The 27477-nt window shown below is 42.5% G+C and overlaps 1 protein-coding gene across 1 annotated transcript in view; it reads left to right on the forward strand.

The window, feature by feature from the left end:
- Positions 1-27477, forward strand: part of LOC129815891 (voltage-dependent calcium channel subunit alpha-2/delta-3-like) — a 94484-nt gene that overhangs the window by 19583 nt on the left and 47424 nt on the right. Inside the window, exons 6-11 of the mRNA XM_055870070.1 lie at positions 2733-2864; positions 3703-3763; positions 4121-4271; positions 4678-4752; positions 4858-4947; positions 9127-9240. Coding sequence (XP_055726045.1) covers positions 2733-2864; positions 3703-3763; positions 4121-4271; positions 4678-4752; positions 4858-4947; positions 9127-9240 — 623 coding nt within the window. The remainder of the gene's footprint in view (positions 1-2732; positions 2865-3702; positions 3764-4120; positions 4272-4677; positions 4753-4857; positions 4948-9126; positions 9241-27477) is intronic.

The following is a 27477-nucleotide window of genomic DNA, read 5'->3' on the forward strand; positions in this document are numbered from 1 at the left end:
TAGAGGGCGTTGGTAGAGGGTGGAGGTAGAGGGAGGGGGTAGAGGGCGTGGGTAGAGGGCGTGGGTAGTGGGAGGGAGTAGAGGGCGGAGGTAGAGGGAGGGGGTAGAGGGCGGAGGTAGTGGGAGGGAGTAGAGGGCGGAGGTAGAGGGAGGGGGTAGAGGGCGGAGGTAGAGGGAGGGGGTAGAGGGCGGAGGTAGAGGGTGGAGGTAGAGGGCGGGGGTAGAGGGAGGGGGTAGAGGGCGGAGGTAGAGGGCGGAGGTAGAGGGTGGAGGTAGAGGGCGTGGGTAGAGGGCGTTGGTAGAGGGTGGAGGTAGAGGGCGGGGGTAGAGGGCGTTGGTAGAGGGTGGAGGTAGAGGGAGGGGGTAGAGGGCGGGGGATAGAGGGCGGAGGTAGAGGGCGTGGGTAGAGGGCGTGGGTAGAGGGCGTTGGTAGAGGGTGGAGGTGGAGGGAGGGGGTAGAGGGCGGAGGTAGAGGGCGTGGGTAGAGGGTGTGGGTAGAGGGCGGAGGTAGAGGGCGTGGGTAGAGGGCGTGGGTAGAGGGAGGGAGTAGAGGGTGGAGGTAGAGGGAGGGGGTAGAGGGCGGAGGTAGAGGGAGGGGGTAGAGTGCGGAGGTAGAGGGAGGGGGTAAAGGGCGGGGGTAGAGGGCATGGGTAGAGGGAGGGGGTAGGGGGTACAAGGGGGTGGAGAAAGAGCGCGGAAGTGGGTGGGGGTAGAGAGTGGAGTTAGAGAAGGGATCCATAATGGCCCAAAGATAGAGAGAGCAGTCACACTACAGGCCTTTCAAAGACAATGGAGTGAGTGAGGAGAAGAGGGAAGGGAGAGGAGAAAAGAAGGGATGGGGTTGTGTCTCTTGCAGTGACTTAATGTTCAGTTGTTATTTGTTTTATAGCTCAGTGTGTCACCTGTCTCTGTGTAGCCCTGGGTCTCTTTTGTCTGTCTATAATGGCCTCCTCAGTGTCCCAACCCCCTCTGTTCTCTGCACAATGGGAGGCTATCTGAGAGCCTCAGTGTGTGTGTGTACGCGTACGCGTGTGTGTGGAGACCATGCAGCAGAAGGATGCGAGGGCATTATTTAGTCACACTGTTTGTCCCTCCACCAGAGGGATCAATAAAGGCCAAAGGTCAACGGTCCAGCACTCCTGTGTTCAGTGTTCATGGAGATTATGACCATTATTACCTTTGTTATTACACTCTTAGAAAAAATTGTGTTATCTAGAACCTTAAAGGGTTCTTCTGCCAGCCCCATATGGGAATCCTTTGAAGAACCCTTTTTAATTGCAGGTAGAACACTTTTAGGTTCCATGTAGAACCCTCTGTAGAAAGGGTTCTATCTGGAACTACAAAGGGTTTTCCTATGGGGACAGCCCGAAGAACCCTTTTGGAACCCTTTTTTCTGAGTGTATCTCAATTTCAATTTCAATTTAAGGAGCTTTATTGTGAAATCAACAAAACAATTAACAATAAACATTACACTCACAGAAGTTCCAAAACAAAAATACATTTCAAATGTCATATTATGTCTATATACAGTGTTGTAATGATGTGCAAATAGGTAAAGTACATAAGGGAAAATAAATAAACATAAATGTACTTTGTATTTACAACGGTGTTTGTTCTTCACTGGTTGCTCTTTTCATGCTGTGATTGCACACTGTGGAATTTCACCCAGTAGATATGGGAGTTGTTTTCTAATTCTTTGTGGGTCTATGTAATCTGAGAGAAATATGTGTCTTTAATTTGGCAGGAGGTTAGGAAGAGCAGCTCAGTTTCCACCTCATTTTGTGGGCAGTGTGCACATAGCCTGTCTTCTCTTGAGAGCCAGGTCTGCCTTCGGCGGCCTTTGTCAATAGCAAGGCTATGCTCACTGAGTCTGTACATAGTCAAAGATTTCCTTACTTTTGGTTCAGTCACAGTGGTCAGGTATTCTGCCACTGTGTACTCTCTGTTTAGGGCCAAATAGCATTCTAGTTTGCTCTGTTTTTTTTGTTGTAAATTCTTTCCAATGTGTCAAGTAATTATCTTTTTGTTTTCTCATGATTTGGTTGGGTCTAATTGTGTTGCTGTCCTGGGGCTCTGTGGGGTGTGTTTTTGTTTGTGAACAGAGCCCCAAGACCAGCTTCCTTAGGGGGCTCTTCTCCAGGTTCATTTCTCTGTACGTGATAGCTTTGTTATGGAGGGTTTGGGAATCGCTTCCTTTTAGGTGGTTGTAGAATTTAAAGGCTCTTTTCTGGATTTTGATAATTACCAGGTATCGGCCTAAAAGCTCTGTGTGCATTATTTGGTGTTTTACGTTGTACACGGAGGATATTTTTTGCAGAATTCTGCATGCAGAGTCTCAATTTGGTGTTCTCTCTCTCACATGGTCTCTCTCTTCCCCTCCTCCTCATCTGTTTCTCTCCTCCCCTCTCTCTGTCTCTCTCCCCTCCCTCCTCCCTCTCTATTCAATTCAATTCAGTGGGCTTTATTGGCATGGGAAACATATGTTAACATTGCCAAAGCAATGTCCTCTCTATTTCTCTGTCTCTCTCTCTCTCTCTCGCTCTCTCAATTCAATTCCATTTAAGGGGCTTTATTGGCATGGGAAACACATGTTTACATTGCCAAAGCAAGTGAAATAAACAATAACAAATTAACAGTCTCTCTCTCTCTCTCTCTCTCTCTCTCTCTCTCTCTCTCTCTCTCTCTCTCTCTCTCTCTCTCTCTCTCTCTCTCTCTCTCTCTCTCTCTCTCAGATCCTGCCATAGTGAATGGGGTGTATTGGTCAGAGGCCTTGAATAAAGTGTTTGTGGATAACTTTGAAAAAGATCCGTCCCTGATATGGCAGTACTTTGGCAGTGCCAAGGGCTTCTTTAGGCAGTATCCCGGTGAGTTGTGTGTGTGTGTGTGTGTGTGTGTGTGTGTGTGTGTGTGTGTGTGTGTGTGCGTGCGTGCGTGCGTGCGTGCGTGCGTGCGTGCGTGCGTGCGTGATTGTGTGGGGGAGAGTGGGGGAGGGGCAAAACGCAGGAATTAGTCACTGTACGAAATGGGGGAAAATGAAATGGAATCACTCAAAGGGTGACTTTGCTAATGTTGTAATTTTACAGACCATCAGAGAGGATGCATAAGACAAATTAATCAGAATGTGAGCTGCAACTGTGAGTCCAGCTCCTGCAGCAGCACACTGCAACACAGTCCAGAGCTAAGGCAGAGCTAAGGTAGAGCTAAGGCAGAGCTAAGGCAGAGCTAAGGGTTCATTAGAGCACCGACAGTGACCGTGCTGACTGCAGTACTATAACACCACAGATACATGTATGGGAAATTAGAGGTGATACAGAAAGTGTTATTTCATATATAAAGCCCTTCATCGAATTCCCTTCACATTGCAGTCATATCATTTAAAGTCACCCACCACCAATGTGCCCTGCCTGACTGTGTGTGGATAATGTTATGCATTAGTTCCAATGAGACTAGTGTATTGTTAGTGTGTAGGACATGTAACGTAGCACTGTGCCCTTCATGGATGTGGCATCATTAGACTCCACTCTCCTCTCAATTTCTATTGAGACACACATAGCAAGGAAAGACAGACCTGGGTATTGAACCCCCATTTCTAAAGACATTTTGTAGTCTGTAGTTGGCTCCAGAATGTCCTTACACTCTGTATGACTCTGTAACGTAATGTGCTGTGTATCTAGCTAAGTGTCTTTCTCCTCATGGTTCCAGGGGTCAAATGGCATCCAGACGAACACGGGGTCATCGCCTTTGACTGCAGGAACAGGAAATGGTATGCTTTTTCACAATAGGTCAACATTAGCCAATGATGAAACTGTTTTTCCTCTTGCTGTGTAGCCTACAATATCATGCTTTACTTGTTTGTGCAGCGTACATTATGGCAAAATCTTGATCCCTGTCGTGTATTTTGTTAATGTGTTGTGTGTTGCTTTAGCTCTGCATTGATTCCAGTCAGTATTTGCTGCATTGCAGTCCAAGTTTGGGCAGCATGTTTTGTGTTGTTATGCCACACGCTATATACCCCCGATGATAGATAGATAGATAGATAGATAGATAGATAGATAGATAGATAGATAGAACTGACGTTCTGGTTAGTGTGTGTATACTTGTGTCATCCCTCCATGGTCAGGTACATCCAGGCAGCGACATCTCCTAAAGACGTGGTGATTCTAGTAGACGTGAGTGGCAGTATGAAGGGCCTGAGACTGACCATCGCCAGACAGACGGTCTCCTCTATACTGGACACACTGGGAGACGACGACTTCTTCAACATCATCGCTGTCAGTCTGATTGAACTGATCTCTGTGTGTGTGTGTGTGTGTGTGTGTGTGTGTGTGTGTGTGTGTGTGTGTGTGTGTGTGTGTGTGTGTGTGTGTGTGTGTGTGTGTGTGTGTGTGTGTGTGTGTGTGTGTGTGTTGGGGGGGGGGGTCTGCCTAATATATCACCCTTAGCATTTTTAGCTTCTCTGTTTATATGGTGAATCTGCTGCTGTTTTTTAGCTTCTGTTTATCTGAGTTTATATGGGGTTTCTGCTGCTAGTTTTTCTATACCGTGTTTAGGATTATCCTACCTCATATCTAAAACCATATCTAGAAAATGAATAGGTATGTCTAGAATGTGTGTGTATGTGTCTGTACTCTGTGATATTCCACTCAAAGCTAACCCTCTCCATATGTCTGTTCACAGTACAATCAAGAGATTCACTATGTGGAGCCTTGTCTGAATGGTACACTGGTACGAGCAGACAGAAACAATAAAGCTGTAAGTTCCTCATTAACACACACATAATTGTATGTAGATCATATCAGAGGGAATGTGTTTGATTATCACTCAAATCATACTGTATGTTTACCTCTTTCCTGTTAGCATTTTAGAGAACATCTGGACAAGCTGTTTGCCAAAGGGATTGGTCTGCTGGGTGATGCTCTTACCGAAGCATTCACCATTCTAAATGATGTAAGTTCAGCCTCTGGCTTTACCCCCCCTGAATTCATTCATTCATTCGTTCAACACAGATATTGCACAGACTAATATACAGTAGTTACATGTACTGCGTCTTTGTATCCATATCACATACTAGAGCAGAGACCAAATGAAACAAACAACTTTAAACAAACATTTTCTCAAATGTGTCTCAGACTTTGGTTTAATTCCAGAATGACTTTTTACATGATTGAACAACAAATACGTAAACACACTTGGATCCATGCCAGAGAAGTTAGAGTAGAAAGGCAATTAGTTCAGGCACAGTAGTTTTCCCTTCCCAACCTAATTGAGTGATTTAACCAGAGCAGCATCAGTACACTCCAGCAAGGTGTACATACTTATTCTCAAGTTCTGAATATAGCGCGTCTCTTCCCTGTCTATCGTTCGAAACTCTTCGCCGCAATCCCTGCTGTCCCCCATTCCGCCCTGCAAACACAGGCACATCTATTCTGAAGGATGATTAATGGTTGTCATTAACAGTACTGATTAATAAGGAGGATGATCGGAACACAAAGCCGGTGGAGATAAGACCAGGAGCCTCTCCTTTTATCTCTCTGTTTTCAGGCTAGCGGTCTGTCGCACCGCTCCGCACCGGGCCCTGGGAGCACGGCTTCAACGTCTGCATTTGTCTGATTAATTAAATCTAGTGCAATGAATATGGTAATCAGGCGGCCAATAGGCTGAGTGTGAAATACATTGCTACTCTAGGCTAGGCTACCACCTTGGTAAATGGACGGGATGGATTCTAACTGGGCTATGGCCATTTTATTCTCTATACTATCCCTTAGCAGAGCAGATCGAAGGTAGAAAGCAATTGACCAGTGGTGTATCAAGACTAGGGTTGCCTGGGTGTGTTTGTGTGTTTCTCTGCTAGAAGCAGCACTGTTGTCTGATCAAAAACACACCTTGACCATAATACTGATCACCACATGTTCCCATCATCTCCACATTTGTCAAAAATCAAATCCTACCATGGTATCATGTATTCTACCCTGAATCTGTTCTAAACATTATGGTCTATCTGGGTGGTATATCTCTATTTTTCTGTGTAGTTCACTGTGGTGGACAGGCTTTCAATGCTGTTAGTTTGATCCAGTGCTGCCTTATTTACAGTTCTCTGCCTCCGACAAACCTGCCTAGCTCTAAAACTGCTCTTAGCATTGACCATATTGTTGACAAAATACATTTAAATCATTTGCTCCATATGCTGTGTTTATATTGGTCTCTTTGACATATCTACAGTAACTCTTTAGCTTTAAGGGATGCTCTGAGCAAGGTCAACCTGTGGTAATCTGCAGTGTGTGTGGAGACCACTGTGCATGCATGTGTGAGGGATGTGTGTGTCAAGAGTCAGTCCGTGCGGTATTGTAATCCTGTGTGTGTATGTATGTCTGTCTCCACACACACTCTCACAAACGCTGCTGCCGGTGTGTTTTGGGAGCAGAGCCATGCTCAGCTCAGCAGCTTTTAGACGGCAATAATGGTGCTCACTCCACAATGCTCTATTTCTCCACATCCCCTCTGTCACAGGTCAATAAGCTATTTAATTACCACCATGCATCTTCTGCCATCAGATTAATGTGGGCTGCACTTCCCAGTTTATTTACAAAGAGATTATCTGTGTTTTAGTCCCTGATGGAACGCCAGTATCGGACATCATCAGACATCACCAACGAAAACAGACATTACAGGCATGGCCAAGGGCAGAGGTGACAGGCAGCTGAGTTTCAAAGCGGACCTGGGTTCAAATACTATTTGAAATCTTTAGCATTCACTTTAGCCTGCCTGGAGTGTCAAATGGGCAGGGTTTTTATTTCGTATTTCATATTGTTTCCATTGTGTCATGCAAGCTCAAGCCCAGGATTTGAAATTATTTCAAATAGTATATGAACCCAGGTCTGTCTCAAAGTTAGCCCAGGCCACAAAGACAGAGATGGGATAGGATTAGAGGACAGATGAACATGCCCCGTGGATAAATGTTGCTCGTTTTTGAAGATACTTGTCACGCCCTGACCTTAGAGATCCTTATTATTCTCTATGTTTGGTTAGGTCAGGGTGTGACTCGGGTGGGAAAGTCTATGTTTTCTATTTCTTTGTTTTTGGCCAGGTGTGGTTCCCAATTAGAGGCAGCTGTCTATCTTTGTCTCTGATTGGGGATCATATATAAGTTGTCATTTGCCTTTTGGGTTTTGTGGGATCTTGTTTTCTGTTTAGTTTCTTAGCCTTACAGAACTGTGTGCTTTCGTGTTTTTGACTTTGTTATTTTGTTTGGTGTCATCAATAAAGTTACGATGTACGTCTACCATGCTGCGCCTTGGTCCACTCTTCCTTCTAATAACGAGAGCCGTTACAATAGTCAGCTGGCTGTCGTGAAGACCATGTAGTCCAAGGCCATCCACACAAAAAAAGGCTTCTGAAAAGGCATTCCGTGACCCAGGAAACAAAACTACAAAATTCAACATCTTAATAGATGATTTTATGAATATAAACACTGTGTCATTCAAAACTTGTAAAAGCTGCACATTAGTTAAATATTGTAAATCAAAGGTTACGATTTGAAATCATAGCACATTTTTTATCATTTCTCCTCGCAACATTATGGAGGTTGCCATGTTACATCTTGGTTACAATTTTTACACAAGTTCCGTTGTACATGCTTGCAGAAAGAAACGCATGTACCGGACCGGAGGAATCCCAAAATAATATGAGATAAGAAGCTGTTGAAACATGCAAAATCGATTTTTCTCAGATGGCAGAACAGTGCTTTATTTAGCTGTCGGGACCTTTCTTGTTTTGAGAGCTGTGTTAGCTAGCAAACGTTATGCTGTCTTTAGTTTTGCTAGTAGGCAAGAGCAACAATGGCCCCTCTAAGCTTAATAGAGCTCGCCAGTTTGTAGTCCTAAAACCCTTGTAGTCCTAAATTAGTTAAGTCTGGTTCGTACAGCCATCCCTAGGGGGGATATTAAATGGGGAAAGAATAGGGTTTTGGGATAAATGCCAAAGGTCAGAGGTTAACACACACTTTGGAGATCTGATACGTTTTGTTCTATGGAGGTAACACCAGTCAGTTAACATGATCTTTATGAATTATGAAGCCTTGGTGTTTTTTTAATGACAAATGCTTCAAAATTCACAAAAATGTACGTTAGCTGATCATCTTTATCTCATAGAACAAAACATATATGATCTCCTAAACCTGTGTTAACCGCAGACCTTGTTTTCAGCATTTATCCAAAAACACCATTCAGTTCCCCATAATTTGGCCAACGAACCATGGTGGTGTAACGATGTACGCTGAAAACACAAACAGCGCACCGACCTGAAACAATGACGACTGGGGAAGAAACCAAAGGGAGTGACATATAAAGGGCAGGTAATCAAGGAGGTGGTGGAGTCCAGGTGAGTGTCATAATGCGCAAATCGCTGGTGACAGGTGTGCGCCATAGACGAGCAGCCTGGTGACCTAGAGGCCGAGAGGGAGCACACGTGACAGGTGGTGTCAGTGGCTACAAAAAGACGACATTACTATTGCTCTCTATACAGCTGCCCAAAATGTCTTCATACTGTACGTGGTTAAAACATTTTCTCATTTCGGGGTTCATCTGGATCAATGAAGGTAACACGTGTTGCTTGAGCTGATGCATGGACGAACACACAAATAGTTCTGTGCGCCAGTGTGCAAAAAAAGGAACGAAGGTGAAACAACGTCGGAACGTTGCTAGGGAAATTACCCAAGATGCTCTGTGATTTCAAAGCTAAATAATGTGCAACTTCAAGTTTTTAATCACACCGTATTCATGTTCATAACATTATCTACAAACTGTTGCTGAAATTGTACACTGCTGTTTTTGGGTCACGGAACAAGACATTTTTGGTGGGTGGCCCTCTGAATAATGGTGCAAAAGCAGTCATCATTTTCTCCTGATGATGGAGATCTGGTTCAACTCAATGAGTTTCCTTATTATAAATGTTTTAAATAATCTAGTCGATAATTGTCTATATATATATAAATTAATCACCTGAACTTCAATTAACTAAAATATGCCTATAACTATAGTCAAGTCACAAGCCTGTATTTTTGCAACTGAAGTGCAACACAGTTCCAGACACAAATCTCAACTCTTTTCCTGAATGTGTGTGTATCTGTAGTTTAACCAGACTGGGCATGGCAGTGTGTGTAGCCAGGCCATCATGCTTGTGACTGACGGGGCCACACAGATGTACGACGATGTTTTCGCCAAGTTCAACTGGCCAGACAGAAAGGTGAGAAATTGATCTCTCTCTCTCTCGTAAACATTACACTCACAAAAATTCCAAAAGAATAAAGACAGTTCAAATATTATATATACCGTGTTGTAATGATGTGCAAATAGTTCAACTACAAAAGGGAAAATAAATATATGTTGTATTTACAATGGTGTTTGTTCTTCACTGGTTGCCATTTTCTTGTTGCAACAGGTCACAAATCTTGCTGGTGTGATTGCACAGTGTGGTATCAAAATTGGATCTGAGGGAAATAGGTCTCTCTAATATTGTCATACATTTGGCAGGAGGTTATGAAGTGCAGCTCAGTTGTCACCATTTTATAGGCAGCGTGCAAATCGAACTTTATTTGTCACATGCGCTGATTACAACAGGTTTAGACCTTTCAGTGAAATGCTTACTTACAAGTCCTTAACCAACAATGCAGTTCAAGAAAGAGTTAAGTTGATTTGGTAAATATTTTCTTAAGTAAAAAATAAGAAAAGTAACACAAAATAATAACGAGACTATATACAGGAGGAACCGGTACCGAGTCAATGTGAGAGGGGTCCAGGTTAGTCGAGGTAATTTCTACATGTAGGTAGGGGTAAAGTGACTATGCATAGATAATAAAAAGCAAGTAGCAGCAGTGTAAAAAACAAGGGGGGGGGGGGTCAATGTAAATTGTCCGGGTGGCCATTTTATTAATTGTTCAGCATTCTTATGGCTTGGAGGTAGAAGCTGTTATGGAGCCTTTTGGTCCTAGACTTGGCACTCCAGTACCGCTTACCTTGCGGTAGCAGAGAGAACATTCTATGACTTGGGTGACTGGAATCTGACAATTTTATTGGCTTTCCTTTGACAGCGCCTAGTATATAGGTCCAGAATGGCAAGAAGCTTGGCCCCAGTGATGTACTGGGCCGTACACACTACCCTTTGTAGCGCCTTATGGTCAGATGCCGAGCAGTTGCCATATCAGGCAATGTAGGATGCTCTCGATGGTGCAGCTGTAGAACTTTGAGGATTTGGGGACCCATGGCAAATCTTTTCAGTCTCCTGAGGGGGAAAAGGTGTTGTCGTGCCCTCTTCACGACTGTGTTGGTTTGATTGGACCATGATAGTTTGTTAGTGATGTGGACACCAAGGAACTTGAAACTCTCAACCCGCTCCACTACAGCCTGTCAATGTTATTGGGAGCCTGTTCGGCCCGCCTTTTGCTGTAGTCCACGATCAGCTCCTTTGTCTTACTCATATTGAGGGAGAGATTGTTGTCCTGGCATGACCCTGCCAGGTCTCTGACCTCCTCCCTATAGGCTGTCTCATCATTGTCGGTAATCAGGCCTACAACTGTTGGGTCATCAGCAAAATTAATGATGGTGTTGGAGTCGTGTTTGGCCATGCAGTCGTGGGTGAACAGGGAGTACAGGAGGGGACTAAGCATAGACCCCCGAGGAGCCCCTATGTTGAGGATCAGTGTGGCGAATGTTGTTACCTACCCTTACCGCCTGGGGGGGCGGCTCGTCAGGAAGTCCAGGATCCAGTTGCAAGGGAGGTGTTTAGTCCCAGGGTCCTTAGCTTAGTTATGAGCTTTGTGGACTATGCAGAGCTGTAGTCAATGAACAGCATTCTCACATAGGTGTTCCTTTTGTCCAGGTGGGAAAGGGCAGTGTGGAGTGTGATTGAGATTGCGTCATCTGTGGATCTGTTGGGGCGGTATGCGAATTGGAGTGGATCTAGGGTATCCGAGATGTTGTTGATGTGCGCCATGACCACTCTTTCCAAGCACTTCATGGCTACCAACGTGAGTGCTACAGGTAGTAATCATTTTAGGCAGGTTATCTTCACTTCCTTGGGCACAGGGACTATGGTGATCTGCTTAAAACATGTAGGTATTACAGACTCGGTCAGGGAGAGGTTGAAAATGTCAGTGAAGACACTTGCCGGTTGGTCCGCACATGCTTTGAGTACACGTCCTGGTAATCCGTCTGGCCCCGCGGCTTTGTGAATGTTGACCTGTTTAAGGGCTTTCTCACATCAGCTACCGAGAGCGTTATCACACAGTCATCCGGAACAGCTGGTGCTCTCATGCGTGCTTCAATGTTGCTTGCCTCGAAGGCATTTAGCTCGTCTGGTAGGCTTGCGTCACTGGGCAGCTCGCATCTGGGTTTCCCTTTGTAGTTCGTAATAGTTCAAGCCCTGCCACATCCGACAAGCATCAGAACCGGTGTAGTAGGATTCAATCTTAATCCTGTATTGACACTTTGCCTGTTTGATGGTTCGTCTGAAGGCATAGCAGAATTTCTTACAAGTGTCCGGGTTAGTGTCCCACTACTTGAAAGCGGCAGCTCTAGCCTTTAGCTCTATGTTGCCTGTAATCCATGGCTTCCGGTTGGGATATGTACGTACGGTCATCGAGCACTTATTGATGAAACCGCTGACTGAGGTGGTATACTCCTCAATGCCATTGAATGATTCCCGGAACATATTCCAGTCTGTGCTAGAAAAACAGTCTTGTAACTTAGCATCTGCGTCATCTGACCACTTCTGTATAAAGCGAGTCACTGGTACTTCATGCTTTAGTTTTTGCTTGTAAGCAGGAATCAGGATGATAGAATTATGGTCAGATTTGCCAAATGGAGCGCGAGTGAGGGCTTTGTATGCATCTCTGTGTGTGGAGTAAAGGTGGTCTAGAGTTTTTTCCCCACTGGTTGTACATGTGACATGCTGGTAGAAATGAGGTAAAACAGATTTAAGTTTGCCTGCATTAAAGTCCCCGACCACTAGGAGCGTCGCACAATTGGCATAGCGTCGTCCGGTTTAGGGAGGGTTTGGCCGGTAGGGATATCCTTGTCTCAGTATGTAAAATGTATGCACTCTACTGTAAGTCGGTCTGGATAAGAGCGTCTGCTAAATGACTAAAATGTAAATATGAATCCGATCTCTCCCCTGCCTTAGCGTTCACGTGTCGGCTAGCAATTTTTCTGACTAGCTGAAATCATGCAGCAGCATCATTAGTATGGATATAAATGTGAAAGTAAAATAGCTAAAACAAATTAAAAGGGAGCTTGTTAGTTTGATGTGACTGTTAGCTGAAATCCACATCACACTTTTATTGTAATTGTGCGTTGTCCCGGTTGCGGCCGGCTGCGACAGAGCCTGGGCGCGAACCCAGCCCAGCCTGGGCGCGAAACCAGCCCAGCCTGGGCGCGAACCCAGAGACTCTGGTGGCGCAGCTAGCACTGCGATGCAGTGCCCTAGACCACTGCGCCACCCGGGAGACCGTATGTATGTCATATGTTCATATCACATCATATGTTGCAACATTGCAACATTGCTGCTGCGGTCAGAGTTGCAAACAGCAAGGTTCATACAAACCTGTTCTGTTGCAAACTAAAGGCTAGCTAGAAGCAAGATGAAATCATTTAATAAAAGGGGTTCTATATAGAACCTTCTGGTCAATTCAAATTTTGACTGCCATTCTGATTCAAAAACCAACTGCCATTCTGATTCAAAAACCAACTGCCATTCCAGCATGAAGATGCAAGAGGACATGGTTGATCTTATAAATAGCCTACCTATAAGCACATTATTTTTCAATTGATGAAGGTAAGCAAAGTTGCTTATTTAATTCAAACATATGAAGCCAAAGTCATATGATAAACTATAGCTAGGCTAGATAAATAAAGTTGAATTAGAATTTGAGCACCATTTGTAAGCTATCTAGCTAGCTAGCTAGGAAAAGTTAGCCACTTTACAAGCTAACTCTTACAAATAACCATTATTTTGGGATATGCCAAATAGCGCTAGACCCAGCATGAAATTAGCTAATTGTTACTTTTCAGCATTCAGATGACGCGACTGTTTCATAAAGCCATTAGAAGACTGTTGCTGATCTTTGATGAATGCAGGGATGGGAAGTGGGCTGACTAAGAGGAAGTATGTAATCTAAATGATTTATAATAAATGTTGTATAATAAGTCTGTGATTTAATAGCCTAGTTAATCATTACATGACTTAACACACCATCTATTTTTTGCTCAGTCTGGCTGTAACCCAATTAGAGGCAGATGATCTCTCCTTCGACTGCTTCTGATGACAACAACTGCATGTAAGTTGTTCTTCTACATCAACATGTGTCTGCATAGCATTTTGCCTTCATTTTGGAAGATTAACTCCTGTTTTTGCTCTTTTTTTCTTCTCAGGAACCAGCCAGGCTAAAAAAAAAAATATATATATTTTTTTTAAGCCAGACGTGTACCAAGATTGACGTGGGGCATCACTCAAACAAAGACATGCCTCCATGGCCACCAGTGCATATTTCCAAACGATATTTGCATGTAATGACAATAAAATCTAAACTATGCTGGTATTCTTTTGTCCATTATTTAATTGTTTATTACATTATATTCTTAGTTAACAATATTACTATTTATTAGTAGTAGCCATAATTCATAAATGGCACCATACAGGGTTCTATATGAAACAAATTTTAGTTCAGTGAAGAATAACCCTTGGGGTTCTGATCAAAGTACCCTATAAAAGGGTTCTATATATGAAGCAAGCAATAGAACCAAAAAGGGTTCTATAAGGAACTTTTTTTCTATGATTGTATAGCCCTGAGCTCTCCAAGCCTGTTCCTGTAGAGCTAACGTCCTGTAGGTTTTCGCACCTGAAGTGCACCTGATTCTAGTAATTACCTGGTTGATGAGCTGAATCAGATTAGTAAAAGTTGGGGTTAGAGCGAAAAAGGTAGCTATTCAAAAACAGGGTTGGAGAGCACTGGTATAGCCTATTGTGCACAGGAACCAGTTGAAGCGAGAGGTTAGAGATATGTAGCCGAAACAAGAAGCTAAATATTAGCTAGATTAGGCCATCCATTGCCTAGGGATGTGAACTGCAGTGAAGGGTGGAAGGTAGCCTAGCATTTAAGAGCTTTGGACCATAAATGGAAAGGTACCGGATTCGAATCCTCAAGCCAGCAAGGTAGAAAAATCTGCCATTGAGCAAGCCAGTTAACCTGCAACTGCTGCCCAGGCACCGATGACGTAGATTAAGTCAGCCACCCACACCTCTCTGATCCAGAGGTTGGGATAAATGTGGAAGACACAATTCGGTTGAATGCATTCAGTTGTGCAACTGCCTAGGTAAACCCTTTCTCTAATTTTAATTAACCGCTCAAACGGCCTGCTTTGAATGCTTCATGACAAAACAAATGCATACAGCCTAGGCCTGATTATCCAACCATTTGGACCAGTTATGGGTCTATTCTCAACATAGTATAAGGACCAGAAAGGTACATTAGCAGGCTACTCAGGTGTATTTTGATCACACCATCACACACTCTATACTTTCAAACTTCCCTATTTTACATTCAGCAAGCAAGAGCAAGCTGGAATCTCTCCTCGATAGGCTAGTAATAGTAGTAAATAAAATTCTTGAATTAAGTGTACAAGCTATTGTAGTCTAGTTTTTCCTGGGACTCCAAGGCCTAAGAGGATTAGCTGTAGCTGAGAGGCCAGGTGCATAATTGCACAAAGAGAAATGTGAAGACAGACTAGAGATGTGTAGCCTAAGTTAGAAACGTATGCAACCCAGCATTCATTAGCTAAATATTACGCCTAATACTTCTAATTATTTTTGCGACAAAATAGTAAATAATTCCAGCTGTTTGTCATGGATCATCATTCTCCCAAGTCGTCCTATAACTAATGTGGATACCAATATGCTTACACAAGCCCAGTTATTCAGGCAAGTTTACCATGCGTTCTGCTTTCTCTCCTCCGAGCAGCCTCACACACCTAGAACCAAGAACGCTTCAATATAACGCATTTTTCAATGTTTTATCAGAGGGACAGGGAAGAAAATAAATAAATAAATAGCTCTGAAAGTGATCTAAACGATAGCTCTTGTTATCGTTCACCAAACAAGCTTCAATGCCATACAACACTCCTTCCGTGGCCTCCAACTGCTCTTAAACGCTAGTAAAATCAAATGCATGCTTTTCAACCGTTCACTGCCCGCCTAACTAGCATCACTACCCTGGATGGTTCTGACCTAGAATATGTGGACAACTACAAATACCTAGGTGTCTGGCTAGACTGTAAACTCTCCTTCGACTCATATTAAACATCTCCAATCCAAAATCAAATCTAGAATCGGCTTTCTATTTCGCAACAAAGCCTCCTTAACTCACGCCGCCAAACTTACCCTAGTAAAACTGACTATCCTATCAATCCTCGACTTCGGCGGTGTCATCTACAAAATAGCTTCCAACACTCTACTCAGCAAACTGGATGCAGTCTATCCCAGTGCCATCCGTTTTGTTACCAAAGCCCCTTATGGCTGCAGGGGCAGTATTGAGTAGCTTGGATGAAAAGATGCCCAGAGTAAACTGCCTGCTCCTCAGTCCTAGTTGCTAATATATGCATATTATTATTGGATGGAAAACACTCTGAAGTTTCTAAAACTGTTTGAATGATGTCTGAGTATAACAGAACTCATATGGCAGGCAAAAACCTGAGAAAAAACAACCAGGAAGTGTGAGATCTGAGGTTTGTAAGTTTAACTCATCGCCTATCGAATACACAGTGGGATATGGGTCATTTTGCACCTCCTACAGCTTCCACTAGATGTCAGTCTTTAGAACCTTGTCTGATGCTTCTACTGTGAAGTGGGGCCGAAGGAGAGGGGATTGAGTAAGTTCTATCATGACCTGAACATGCACTGACCATGTGCGTTCATGTGAGAGCGAGCTCTGTTCCATCGCACTTCTGAAGTCAAAGGAATTCTCCGGTTGGAACATTATTGAAGATTTGTTAAAAACATCCTAAAGATTGATTCAATACATCGTTTGACATGTTTCTGACTGTTACGGAACTTTTTTGACATTTCGTCTGCTTTTAGTGAACGCGCTTCGTGACTTTGGATTTGTTTACCAAACAAAAGTAGCTATTTGGACATAAAGGATGGACATTACCGAACATTTCTTGTGGAAGTGGGAGTCCTGGGAGTGCATTCCGACGAAGATCAGCAAAGGTAAGTGAAGATTTATAATGCTATTTATGACTTTTGTTGACTCCACAATTTAGCGGGTAACTGTATGGCTTGCTTTTGTGGCTGAACGCTGTTCTCAGATTATTGAATATTGCTTTTGCTGTAAAGCTTTTTTGAAATCTGACACAGGGGTTGCATTAAGAACAAGGTTATCTTTAATTCCATGTAAAACATGTATCTTTCATCAAAGCTTATGATGAGTATTTCTGTTATTTGATGTGGCTCTCTGCAATTTCTCCGGATATTTGAGGCATTTCTGAACATGACGCCAATGTAAACTGAGGTTTTTGGATATAAATATGAACATTATCGAACAAAACATATGTATTGTGTAACATGAAGTCCTATGAGTGTCATCTGATGAAGATCATCAAAGGTTAGTGATTCATTTTATCTCTATTTCTGCTTTTGTGACTCCTGTCTTTGGCTGGAAAAATGGCTGTGTTTTTCTGTAATTTGGCGGTGACCTAACAATCGTTTGTGGTGCTTTTGCTGTAAAGCCTTTTTGAAAATCAGACACTGTGGTGGGATTAACAAGAAGTGTATCTTTAAAATGGTATGAAATACTTGTATGCTTGAGGAATTTTAATTATGAGATTTCTGTTTGAATTTGGCGCCCTGCACTTTCACTGGCTGTTGTCATATCGATCCCGTTAATGGGATTGCAGCCCTAAGAAGATTTATACCACCCACCACTGCGACCTGCATGCTCTAGTTGGCTGGCCCTCGCTACATATTCGTCGCCAGACCCAGTGGCTTCAGGTCATCTATAAGTCTATGCTAGGTAAAGCCCCACCTTCTCAGCTCACTGGTCCCAATAACAACACCCACCCGTAGCATGCGGTCCAGCAGGTATATCTTAATGGTCATCCCCAAAGCCAACACCTCATTTGGCCGTCTTTCCTTCCAGTTCTCTGCTGCCAATGACTGGAACGAATTGCGGAGAAAGATTTTTTTTTAATTTTAATTACATTTTATTTAAAAAAGAAATAATTTAAAAAAGAAAATCGCAGACGTTGGAGACTTATATCTCCCTCGATAAATTTAAGCATCAGCCATCTGGGCAAACCGATCGCTGCAGCTGTACATAGTCCATCTGTAAATAGCCCACCAAATCTACCTACCTCATCCCCATATTGTTTTTATTTACTTTTCTACCCTTTTGCACACCAGTATCACTACTTGCACATCACCATCTGCTCAACTATCCCTCGTGTTAATTTAGCAAATTGTAATTACTTCGCTACTATAGCCTATTTATTGCCTTCCCTCCTCACGCCATTTGCACTCACTGTATATAGACTTTATTTTTTTCCTATTGTGTTATTGACTGTACGCTTGTTTATTCCATGTGTAACTGTGTTGTTTGTGTCTCACTGCTTTGCTTTCTCTTGGCCAGGTCGCCGTTGAAAATGAGAACTTGTTCTCAACTAGCTTACCTGGTTAAATAAAGGTCAAAAAAAGAAAATAAAAAAAATCGTTCTCCATTCATTTTGTAGTTATCGTTGTGTGAACGCTCCTGTTCACTTGAATATAAAAAAATAATTGTTATCATTATTGTCCTTCGTATGGACAGCCCTTTGGAACTAATATTATCTCCTAACCTGCTATGAAAAGGCACTTCTGGTAGTAGCTGCACTTCCTCTAGTCACAACCATGTGATTTGTTGAGTCACCTCAACTGACATTACAAAATAATTATTTAATTGTATAAGCCACGTTAGTATCATTTGAATGAATATTCTACATTACCATGGCAGTCCACCATCAGTTGATATAACTTTCCAAAATACCATGAAAATTATTGCATCGCAATACCAAGCAGCCATTGCAAGTGTACCATTTTAAAATCATGGATATTATAGGGCTGTTTGATTTTTTTTTTTGATGTTTGGAGAAAAATGTTCTTATTATTCAGTTACAGCTTTTAGCACAGTAAATCTACAATTAACTGCAACATACAAGCTTTCGTAAAGCTTACATTGATGACATAAATAGTCATAATGGAGGGACTGTGGATGGACTTTTCAGCCATCCTTTAGAGGAAAGTGAGGAGAGGAATCTCATCAGGTGTTCAGTGGCATGTCTGTCTGACCTCCATCCACCTTAACAGATTGGCCTGGCTCAATCAGCCACTCATGCAGACAGTGAACTCTGCTCCTGCATGTGCTTTGCTAGAGAAAGAGGACTGGGTGTACTCTAGAGTCTAGAGCCTCTCTCCTCCTGTCTCCTCTGCTTATACTGCCCCAGGCTGGTTATCTGTGCTCTAGAGCCTCTCCTCCTGTCTCCTCTGCTTATACTGCCCCAGGCTGGTTATCTGTGCTCTAGAGCCCCTCCCTCTTTCCGTATCCACAGCCTTCTCCCTGCCTCTACTACAATCAAAATTGTTAATTTTTTTTTTAAACAATTCTAATAAACGCAAAAAGTTGAATTTTTGTAATCCATCAGATATTGACTGAATTTTAGCACAAAACATTTTACTGGCACGGCCAAATAATGGAGTTCAGGGCTTTTGGTGGGAATTCAGGTATTACATTTACTGTAAAAAAAAATGTATATATATATTTTTTTCTTAAAATCCACTTATTCTTATTGTCACAGGTATTTAAAAAATATTTTGTTAAAATTAAGAAAAGTATGTGCCTCATTTGCATAATTACACCTGCACTGCCTAGACGGCTATATTAATTACTGTTGTCACGTTCTCTTGCATAATTCAACAAGTGTCAATAGCAGAATACCCTCGGATTTAAAAATCAACACCTTTGGTTCTAGATTACACCGACCTAAACATACTTTACATTGTTTGTGAGATCAAAGTATCACTATAATCAGTGTTCATTGTCGGAAGTTGCTTTCATTTCAGCGCATCTAATTTGTAAACATTTTAACTTTAATTGAATGACTTTTCAATTCCACAAAAACACCCATCAAAACAAAGTTCTTTCTTCTCTTATGTGTCGAGGCGGTGCGTTAAATCCCCAACAAAGCTTTAGCGTTCATAGATTCAATGGAAAGATATTAGCTGTGTTTGAATACTCATACTAACCTCACTATTTTTTTTACATAAATTGAGTATAGAGTATGCTTATTGGTCATAGTATGGATATAGTTAGTATGCCAAAAGTTCCCAGATGTTGTACTACATTCGCCAAAATACGAAGTATACACAGTGGACACCATTTCCGTACTTAGAGGGCCCATAATGCCATTCTTCAGGAAATGGGCGTGGCTTCACAACATTTTCAGATTTGAAGAAAATGGCGGAAAATATGCAACAAGAGCGGATACAAATTCATTGCTTTAACTTATGACAAATGTTAAGAAAATGTTGAGCAATGTAATAAAGTAAACTTCGGCAAAAATGTATAATTAAATTGTTGCAAGCAGCACATACAATCACAATCTGGATAACATGAAAACTTTTTAACCAGCTCTGCTAGGGTGAGTAAAATGGTCAGAGTGAGGTGTTCTCTCATTTGTGTCTAGAAATAGCTAGCATGGGTGCTTGACTGCTGTTGTGAGGTCAGAACGCTCGAGTCACCATACTCCTTGGCCAGAGCATCCAGTGTGCGCTCTGAACACTCCCAGAGCGAAATGCTCTGAATTTACAAACGGACAATCTGACAATGATCTGAATTTACGAATGCCCAGAGTGCACTCACTTGGCTTCCCTGGCTAAAGCAACTGACTCCCCACATGCAAAAATACTACAGTTTACAATAGAAGACTAATGTACTTCTAGAATTCTGTACTATCCCTTGATGTGTAGTTGTTACTATAGAATTTTGTAGTATGCTATATTACACACTGTAGTATCCCTCAATCATGTAGTGCTTACTATATACTTTTCTAGTATATTGTAGAATACTACAATATTATCCTCAAAAACTATACTAAATACACTAGTCAGCAAAAACACTAGTGTCCACTGTCTGCAAAAACACTATAGTAATACTACAGTATTTAAGTTAGATATATACCCCATCCATTCCCCTGTATGAGGCACATACTTTTCTTCATATCTGCAACCGTAACCCAGCACCTCTCATCCGGTCCGTACTCCTCCCACTCCACGAGGTACTGAAGGCCCCCCCCACCAGACGCCTCGAATCCAGGATGGAACGAACGATGTACACCGGGGCCCCCTCGATGTCGAAAGGGGGCAGAGGGACCTCCCGCACCTCACATTCCTGGAGCGGACCAGCCACCACCGGCCTGAGGAGAGACATGGAACGAGGGGTTAATACGATAATCAGAGGAAAGCTGTAACATACCTCGTTCACCCTCAGGACTTTAAATGTCCCCACAAACCGCGGACCCAGCTTCCGGCAGGGCAGGCGGAGGGGCAGGTTACGAGTCGAGAGCCAGACCCGGTGCCCCGGTGCGAACACAGGGGTCTCACTGCGGTGACGGTCCGCGCTGGTTTTCTGACGACACGCACCTCGCTGAGATGGACACGAGCGGCCTCCCATGTCTCCTCCACGCGCCTAAACCAGTCGTCCACCGTAGGAGTATCGGTCTGACCCGGATGCCATGGTGCCAGAACCGGCTGGTACCCCAATACACACTGAAAGGGGGAGAGGTTAGTGGAGGAGTGGCGAAGCGAGTTCTGTGCCATCTCGGCCAAGGGCACGAACGCTGCCCACTCCCCCGGCCGGTCCTGGCAATAGGACCGCAGAAACCTGCCCACATCCTGGTTGACTCCCTCTACCTGCCCCTTACTTTCGGGGTGAAAGCCTGAGGTAAGGCTGATCGAGGCCCCCAGACGTTCCATGAACGCCCTCCAAACTCTCGACGTGAACTGGGGACCCTGATCCGACACTATATCCTCAGGCACCCCGTAGTGCCGGAAGACATGTGTAAACAGGGCCTCCACAGTCTGTAGGGCCGTAGGGAGACCAGGTAGAGGGAGGAGACAGGACTTAGAAAAACGATCCACAACGACCAGGATTGTGGTATTCCCCTGTGAGAGAGGAAGGTCTGTTAACTTCTTTGGGCTGCAAGCCCGAAGCCGGGCACAATATGACAACAGCCACTTCAAGTGCAGGGCGTGAAATTCAAAATATATTTTTTAGAAATATTTAACTTTCACACATTAACAAGTCCAATACAGCATATGAAAGATAAACATCTTGTGAATCCAGCCAACATGTCCGATTTTTAAAATGTTTTACAGCGAAAACACCACATATATTTATGTTAGCTCACCACCAAATACAAAAAAGGACAGACATTTCACAGCACAGGTAGCATGCACAAAGCCAACCTAACTAACCAAGAACCAACCAAACTAAGCAAGAAACAACTTCATCAGATGACAGTCTTATAACATGTTATACAATAAATCTATGGTTTTGTTCGAAAAATGTGCATATGAGGTATAAATCAGTTTTACATTGCAGCTACCATCACAAATAGGACCGAAGCAGCCAGAGTAATTACAGACACCAACGTCAAATACCTAAATACTCATAAAAATTTCTGAAAAATCGATGGTGTATAGCAAATTAAAGACAAACATCTTGTGAATCCAGCCAATATTTCCGATTTTTTAAGTGTTTTACAGCGAAAACACAATATAGCATTATATTAGCTTACTACAATAGCCTACCACACTACCGCATTCATTCATCAAGGCACGTTAGCGATAGCAATAGGCACGTTAGCGAATAAACCAGCAAAAGATATATAATTTTTGACTAACCTTGATAAGCTTCATCAGATGACAGTCCTATAACATCAGGTTATACACACACTTATGTTTTGTTCGAAAATGTGCATATTTAGAGCTGAAATCAGTGGTTATACATTGTGCTAACGTAGCATATTTTTCCCAGAATGTGCGGATATTTTTATGGCACTCAACTATTCTGACCAAATAACTATACATAAACGTTACTAAAAAATACATGTTGTATAGGAAATGATAGATACACTTGTTCTTAATGCAATCGCCGTGTTAGAATTCTAAAAATAACTTCATTACAACATCCAGCTTAGGTATAGCGAGAGAGTACTCAAAATCTGGGCGCAAACGACTATTTCACATGTTCGACAGATATATGAAATAGCATCATAAAATGGGTCCTACTTTTGACGATCTTTCATCAGAATGTTGTACAAGGGGTCCTTTGTCGGGAACAATCGTTGTTTGGATTTAGAATGTCCTCTTCTCCAGTCAATTAGCACGGAAAGCTAGCAAAGTGGCGCGAAGCTCTCCTTCCTGAACAAAGGCACACAACGCAACACACCTAACTTCCCGAAAAAATTTCAATAATCTAATAAAACTATATTGAAAAAACACATTTTACGATGATATTGTCACATGTATCAAATAAAATCAAAGCCGGAGATATTAGTCGTCTATATCGACAGCTGTACAGAAGCCAAAACCAGGTCCCTTCACGCGCTCTCCAGAAAACTGGTGACACATCATACAAAGAGTTTTTGTTCGACCCCAGATCAAGTTACACACTCCATTTCTTCTCTCACTGCCTGTCGACATCTAGTGGAAGACGTATGAAGTGCATGTATACTGATATATATCAAGGACATTTATAGGCAGGCCCTAGAACAGAGCATCGATTTCAGATTTTCCACTTCCTGTCAGGAAGTTTGCTGCAAAAGGAGTTCTGTTTTACTCACAGATATAATTCAAACGGTTTTAGAAACTAGAGTGTTTTCTATCCAATAGTAATAATAATATGCATATTGTACGAGCAAGAATTGAGTACGAGGCCGTTTGAAATGGGCACCTTTCATCCGGCTACTCAATACTGCCCCTGCAGCCCAAACAGGTTAAGAAATCCACTGACAGATGTGACCAAGGTCGTTGTGGAACGGGTAAGGGATGTAACTTACCTCTGGGCGAGTGTCTCGGAGCCTTACACTGGGCACACACTGAGCAGGAGGAAACAAACCTTCACGTCCTTTGCCAAAGTGAGCCACCAGTACTTCACAGTCAGACAGCGCACCGTCCAACCAATCCCCGGATGACCAGAGGGAGACGTGTGGGCCCAAGAGATCAACTGGTCACGGACAGCAGACGGAACGTATGCCCAATGGGACACTGGAGGGGAGCGGGCTCCGTACGCAGCGCCTGCTCAATGTCCGCATCCAGATCCCACACGACTGGCGCTACCAGGCAGGAGGCCCGGGAGTTTGATCCATGGGCCGCTCCTCTGTGTCATACCGTCTGGACAGTGCGTCTGCCTTCTTATTCTGGGAACCTGGTCTGTAGGATAAGGTCAACACAAAACGAGTAAAAAACATGGCCCACCTTGCCTGATGAGGATTCAGTCTCCTCGCTGCCCGGATGTACTCCAGGTTGCGGTGGTCAGTCCAGATGAAGAAAGGGTGTTTAGCCCCCTCAAGCCAATGTCTCCACGCTTTAACCACAGCCAACAACTCCCGGTCCCCCACATCAGCACCAAGCTCTGGCATCACTCCATTCAAATCCATATCTGGGCCATTGGACGCAACACCATGCGTTTTCCCGTATTCGACTAAGCGTCATAATCATTGATAACACGCCGACAATTGCATCAAAATTAGGTCCATATCAAAGGATGAATTGTTTATCTACAACTTGATCTGAGTATCAGATCGTATAGAACCGGTATTCCCCAGGGGTATGCGCAATGTCGTCGGGGTATGGCAAATAAAAATGTGTTTCACATTTTTATTTTTCCCTTCACATTTTCAAACAGTTAATTTTCCATACATTTGGGTGAAGTTTCCCTTGCCTGGTTAGCGTCGTTTCACTGCCAAAAATACAATTAAACCATCTAGTGTTCAGTGAAATAACAATGTCAAATACAGGTAGCCTAGTAAAATAATGAACATCCAATCACATTAACCGTTACTCGTGGGAATTCCACTAACGGTCCATATGTAGCCAAACATAGCTGCTGCTCATGTTTGTATCTACTGATGGCGCAAAAGCCATGACAGAGAGACATAGTGGACTGGTAACGCGCGTGCATGAAGTTGCTCCCAATGCCACTTGGGTACACTGCAGCATCCACTGTGAGGCTCTTGCTGCCAAGGGAATGCCTGGCAGCTTGAAAGACATTTGACACCACAGTGAAAATAGTTAACTTTGTTAAAGCAAGAAACCTGAACTCTTGTGCATTTTCTGCACTATGCAATGATATGGGCAGCGACTATGTAACGCTTTTACAACATACAGAAAGAAGTGCGCTGGTTATCAAGGGAAAAAGTATTGACATGTTTTTTTTAAATTGAGACAAGCTTAACTTCATATGGCTGCAGTCCAGTTAACGGGATCGATATAACAGCCAGGCGAAATGCAGGGCGCCAAATTCAAAAAACAGATCTCATAATTAAAATTCCTCAGACGTTCATGTGTCTTATATCATTTTAAAGGTAATCTTGTTGTTAACTTCTTATGGCTGAAGGGGCAGTATTGAGTAGCTTGGATGAAAGGTGCCCATTGTAAACGGCCAGCTCCTCAGTCTCAGTTGCTAATATATGCATATTATTATTAGTATTGGATAGAAAACTCTAAAGTTTCTAAAACTGTTTGAATTAAGCCTGAGATTAACGGAACTCATATGGCAGGCAAAAACCTGAGAAGTTCCACTTCCTGTTTGTCTTTTTTCTAGGGGTGCCATTATTTCAACCAAGGGCTGATTCAAAATACAGAGACTTGTGGATGGGTTTTTACTTCCTACGGCTTCCACTAGATGTCAGCAATCAACAGAACTAAGTCTGATGACTCTAATGTGAAGGGGGGTCGAATTAGACAGAATTTAGTATGAGGTCCCATGAGGTGACCATGCATTCACCACGCGCGTTCACGTGAGAGGCAGCTGTGTTCCATCTCTCCATTGAAGTCGTTATAGTTCTCCGGTTGGAACGTTATTCAAGATGTATGTTAACAACACTCTAAAGATTGATTCAGTACATCGTTTGACATGTTTCTACTGACTGTAACGGAACGTTTGGACATTGTCACGTTATAGTGGTCGCGCTTTGAGACTTTGGTTAGGGTGTTTGGTAAACAATTCGAAAGTAGCTAATTTGACATAAATAACGGACATGAACGAACAAATCAAGCATTTATTGTGGACCTGGGATTCATAGGACTGCATTCTGATGAATTCCTCAAAGGTAAGGAAACATTTATCATGTATTTTCTGGTTTCTGTTGAGTCCAACATGGTGGCTAATTTGGCTAATCACCTGAGCTCCGTCTCAGATTATTGCATGGTTTATATTTCCGTAAAGGTTTTTGAAATCTGACACAGCAGTTGCATTAACTTGTTTGGGCTGCAGGGGCAGTATTGAGTAGCCGGATAAAATGTGCCCATTTCAAACGGCCTCGTACTCAATTCTTGCTCGTGCAATATGCATATTATTATTACTATTGGATAGAAAACACTCTAGTTTCTAAAACCGTTTGAATTATATCTGTGAGTAAAACAGAACTCCTTTTGCAGCAAACTTCCTGACAGAAAGTGGAAAATCTGAAATCGATGCTCTCTTCTAGGGCCTGCCTATTAAAGTCCTTGATATTTATTAGTTAGATGCACTTCATACGTCTTCCACTAGATGTCGACAAGCAGTGAGAGAAGAAATTGAGTGTGTAACTTGATCTGGGCTCGAATAAATGCTCTTTGTATGATGTGTCACCAGTTTCCTGTTTTCTGGAGAGCGCGGCAAGGGACCTGGATTTGCCTTCTGTACAGCTGTCGTTATAGACGACTAATATCTCCGGCTTTGATTTTATTTGATACATGTGACAATATCATCGTAAAGAATGTTTTCAATATAGTTTAATCAGATTATTGATATTTTTTTGTGAGTTTTGCCGTGTTCCGTTCTCTGAGTTTGTTGACGATGGAGAGATTCGCGCCACTTGGCAAGTGTGCTTGCTAAATCGAGGGGGAAAAAGGCCGTTCTAAATCCAAACAATGATTATTCCCGACAAAGGACCCCTTGTACAACATTCTAATGAAAGATCATCAAAAGTAGGACCCATTTTATGATGCTATTTCATATATCTGTTGTACATGTGAACTAGTCGTTTGCGGCCAGGTTTTGGGTACTCTCTCGCCATAACGTAAACTGCATATCGTAATGAAGTTATTTTTAGAATTTTAACACGGCGATTGCATTAAGAACTAGTGTATCTATCATTTTCTATACAACATGTATTTTTTAGTTATGTTTATGAATAGTTATTTGGTCAGAATATGTGTGTCAGAACAATATCCGGACGTTGTGGGAAAAAGATGCTACGTTAGCACAATGTATAACCACTGATTTCAGCTCTAAATATGCAAATTTTCGAACAAAACATAAGTGTATGTATAACCTGATGTTATAGGACTGTCATCTGATGAAGCTTATCAAGGTTAGTCAAACATTATATATCTTTTGCTGGTTTGTTACGATCGCTAACTTTTGCTACTGGGGAATGGCTTGTGTTTCTGGCTATTGTGGTAAGCTAATGTAACGCTATATTGTGTTTTCGCTGTAAAACACTTAAGAAATCGGAAATATTGGCTGGCTTCACAAGATGCTTGTCTTTCATTCGCTGTACACTATGTATTTTTCAGAAATGTTTTATGATGAGAATTTAGGTATTTGACGTTGGTGTCTGTAATTATTCTGGCTGCTTTCGGTGCAATTTCTGATTGTAGCTGCAATGTAAACTATGATTTATACCTGAAATATGCACATTTTTCGAACAAAACATAGATTTATTGAATAACATGTTATAAGACTGTCATCTGATGAAGTTGTTTGTTGGTTAGTTCTTGGTTAGTTAGGTTGGCTTTTTGCATGCTGTGAAAAATGTCTGTCCTTTTTTGTATTTGGTGGTGAGCTAACAAATATATGTGCTGTTTTCGCTGTAAAACATTTAAAAAAATCGGACATGTTGGCTGGATTCACAAGATGTGTACCTTTCATTTGCTGTATTGGACTTGTTAATGTGTGAAAGTTAAATATTTCTAAAAAATATATTTTGAATTTCACGCCCTGCACTTGAAGTGGCTGTTGTCATATTGTGGCTGGCCTCGGGCTTGCAGCCAGAAGAAGTTAAGGAGAGGTATATCTATAATTCCATGTGTATATATGTATTATCATCTATATTTATGATGAGTATTTCTGTTGAAACGATGTGGCTATGCAAAGACACTTGATGTTTTTGCAACTAGTGAATCTAGTCGCCT

The sequence above is a fragment of the Salvelinus fontinalis genome, chromosome 18 (assembly GCF_029448725.1).
Source record: "Salvelinus fontinalis isolate EN_2023a chromosome 18, ASM2944872v1, whole genome shotgun sequence".
Lineage (NCBI taxonomy): Eukaryota > Metazoa > Chordata > Actinopteri > Salmoniformes > Salmonidae > Salvelinus > Salvelinus fontinalis.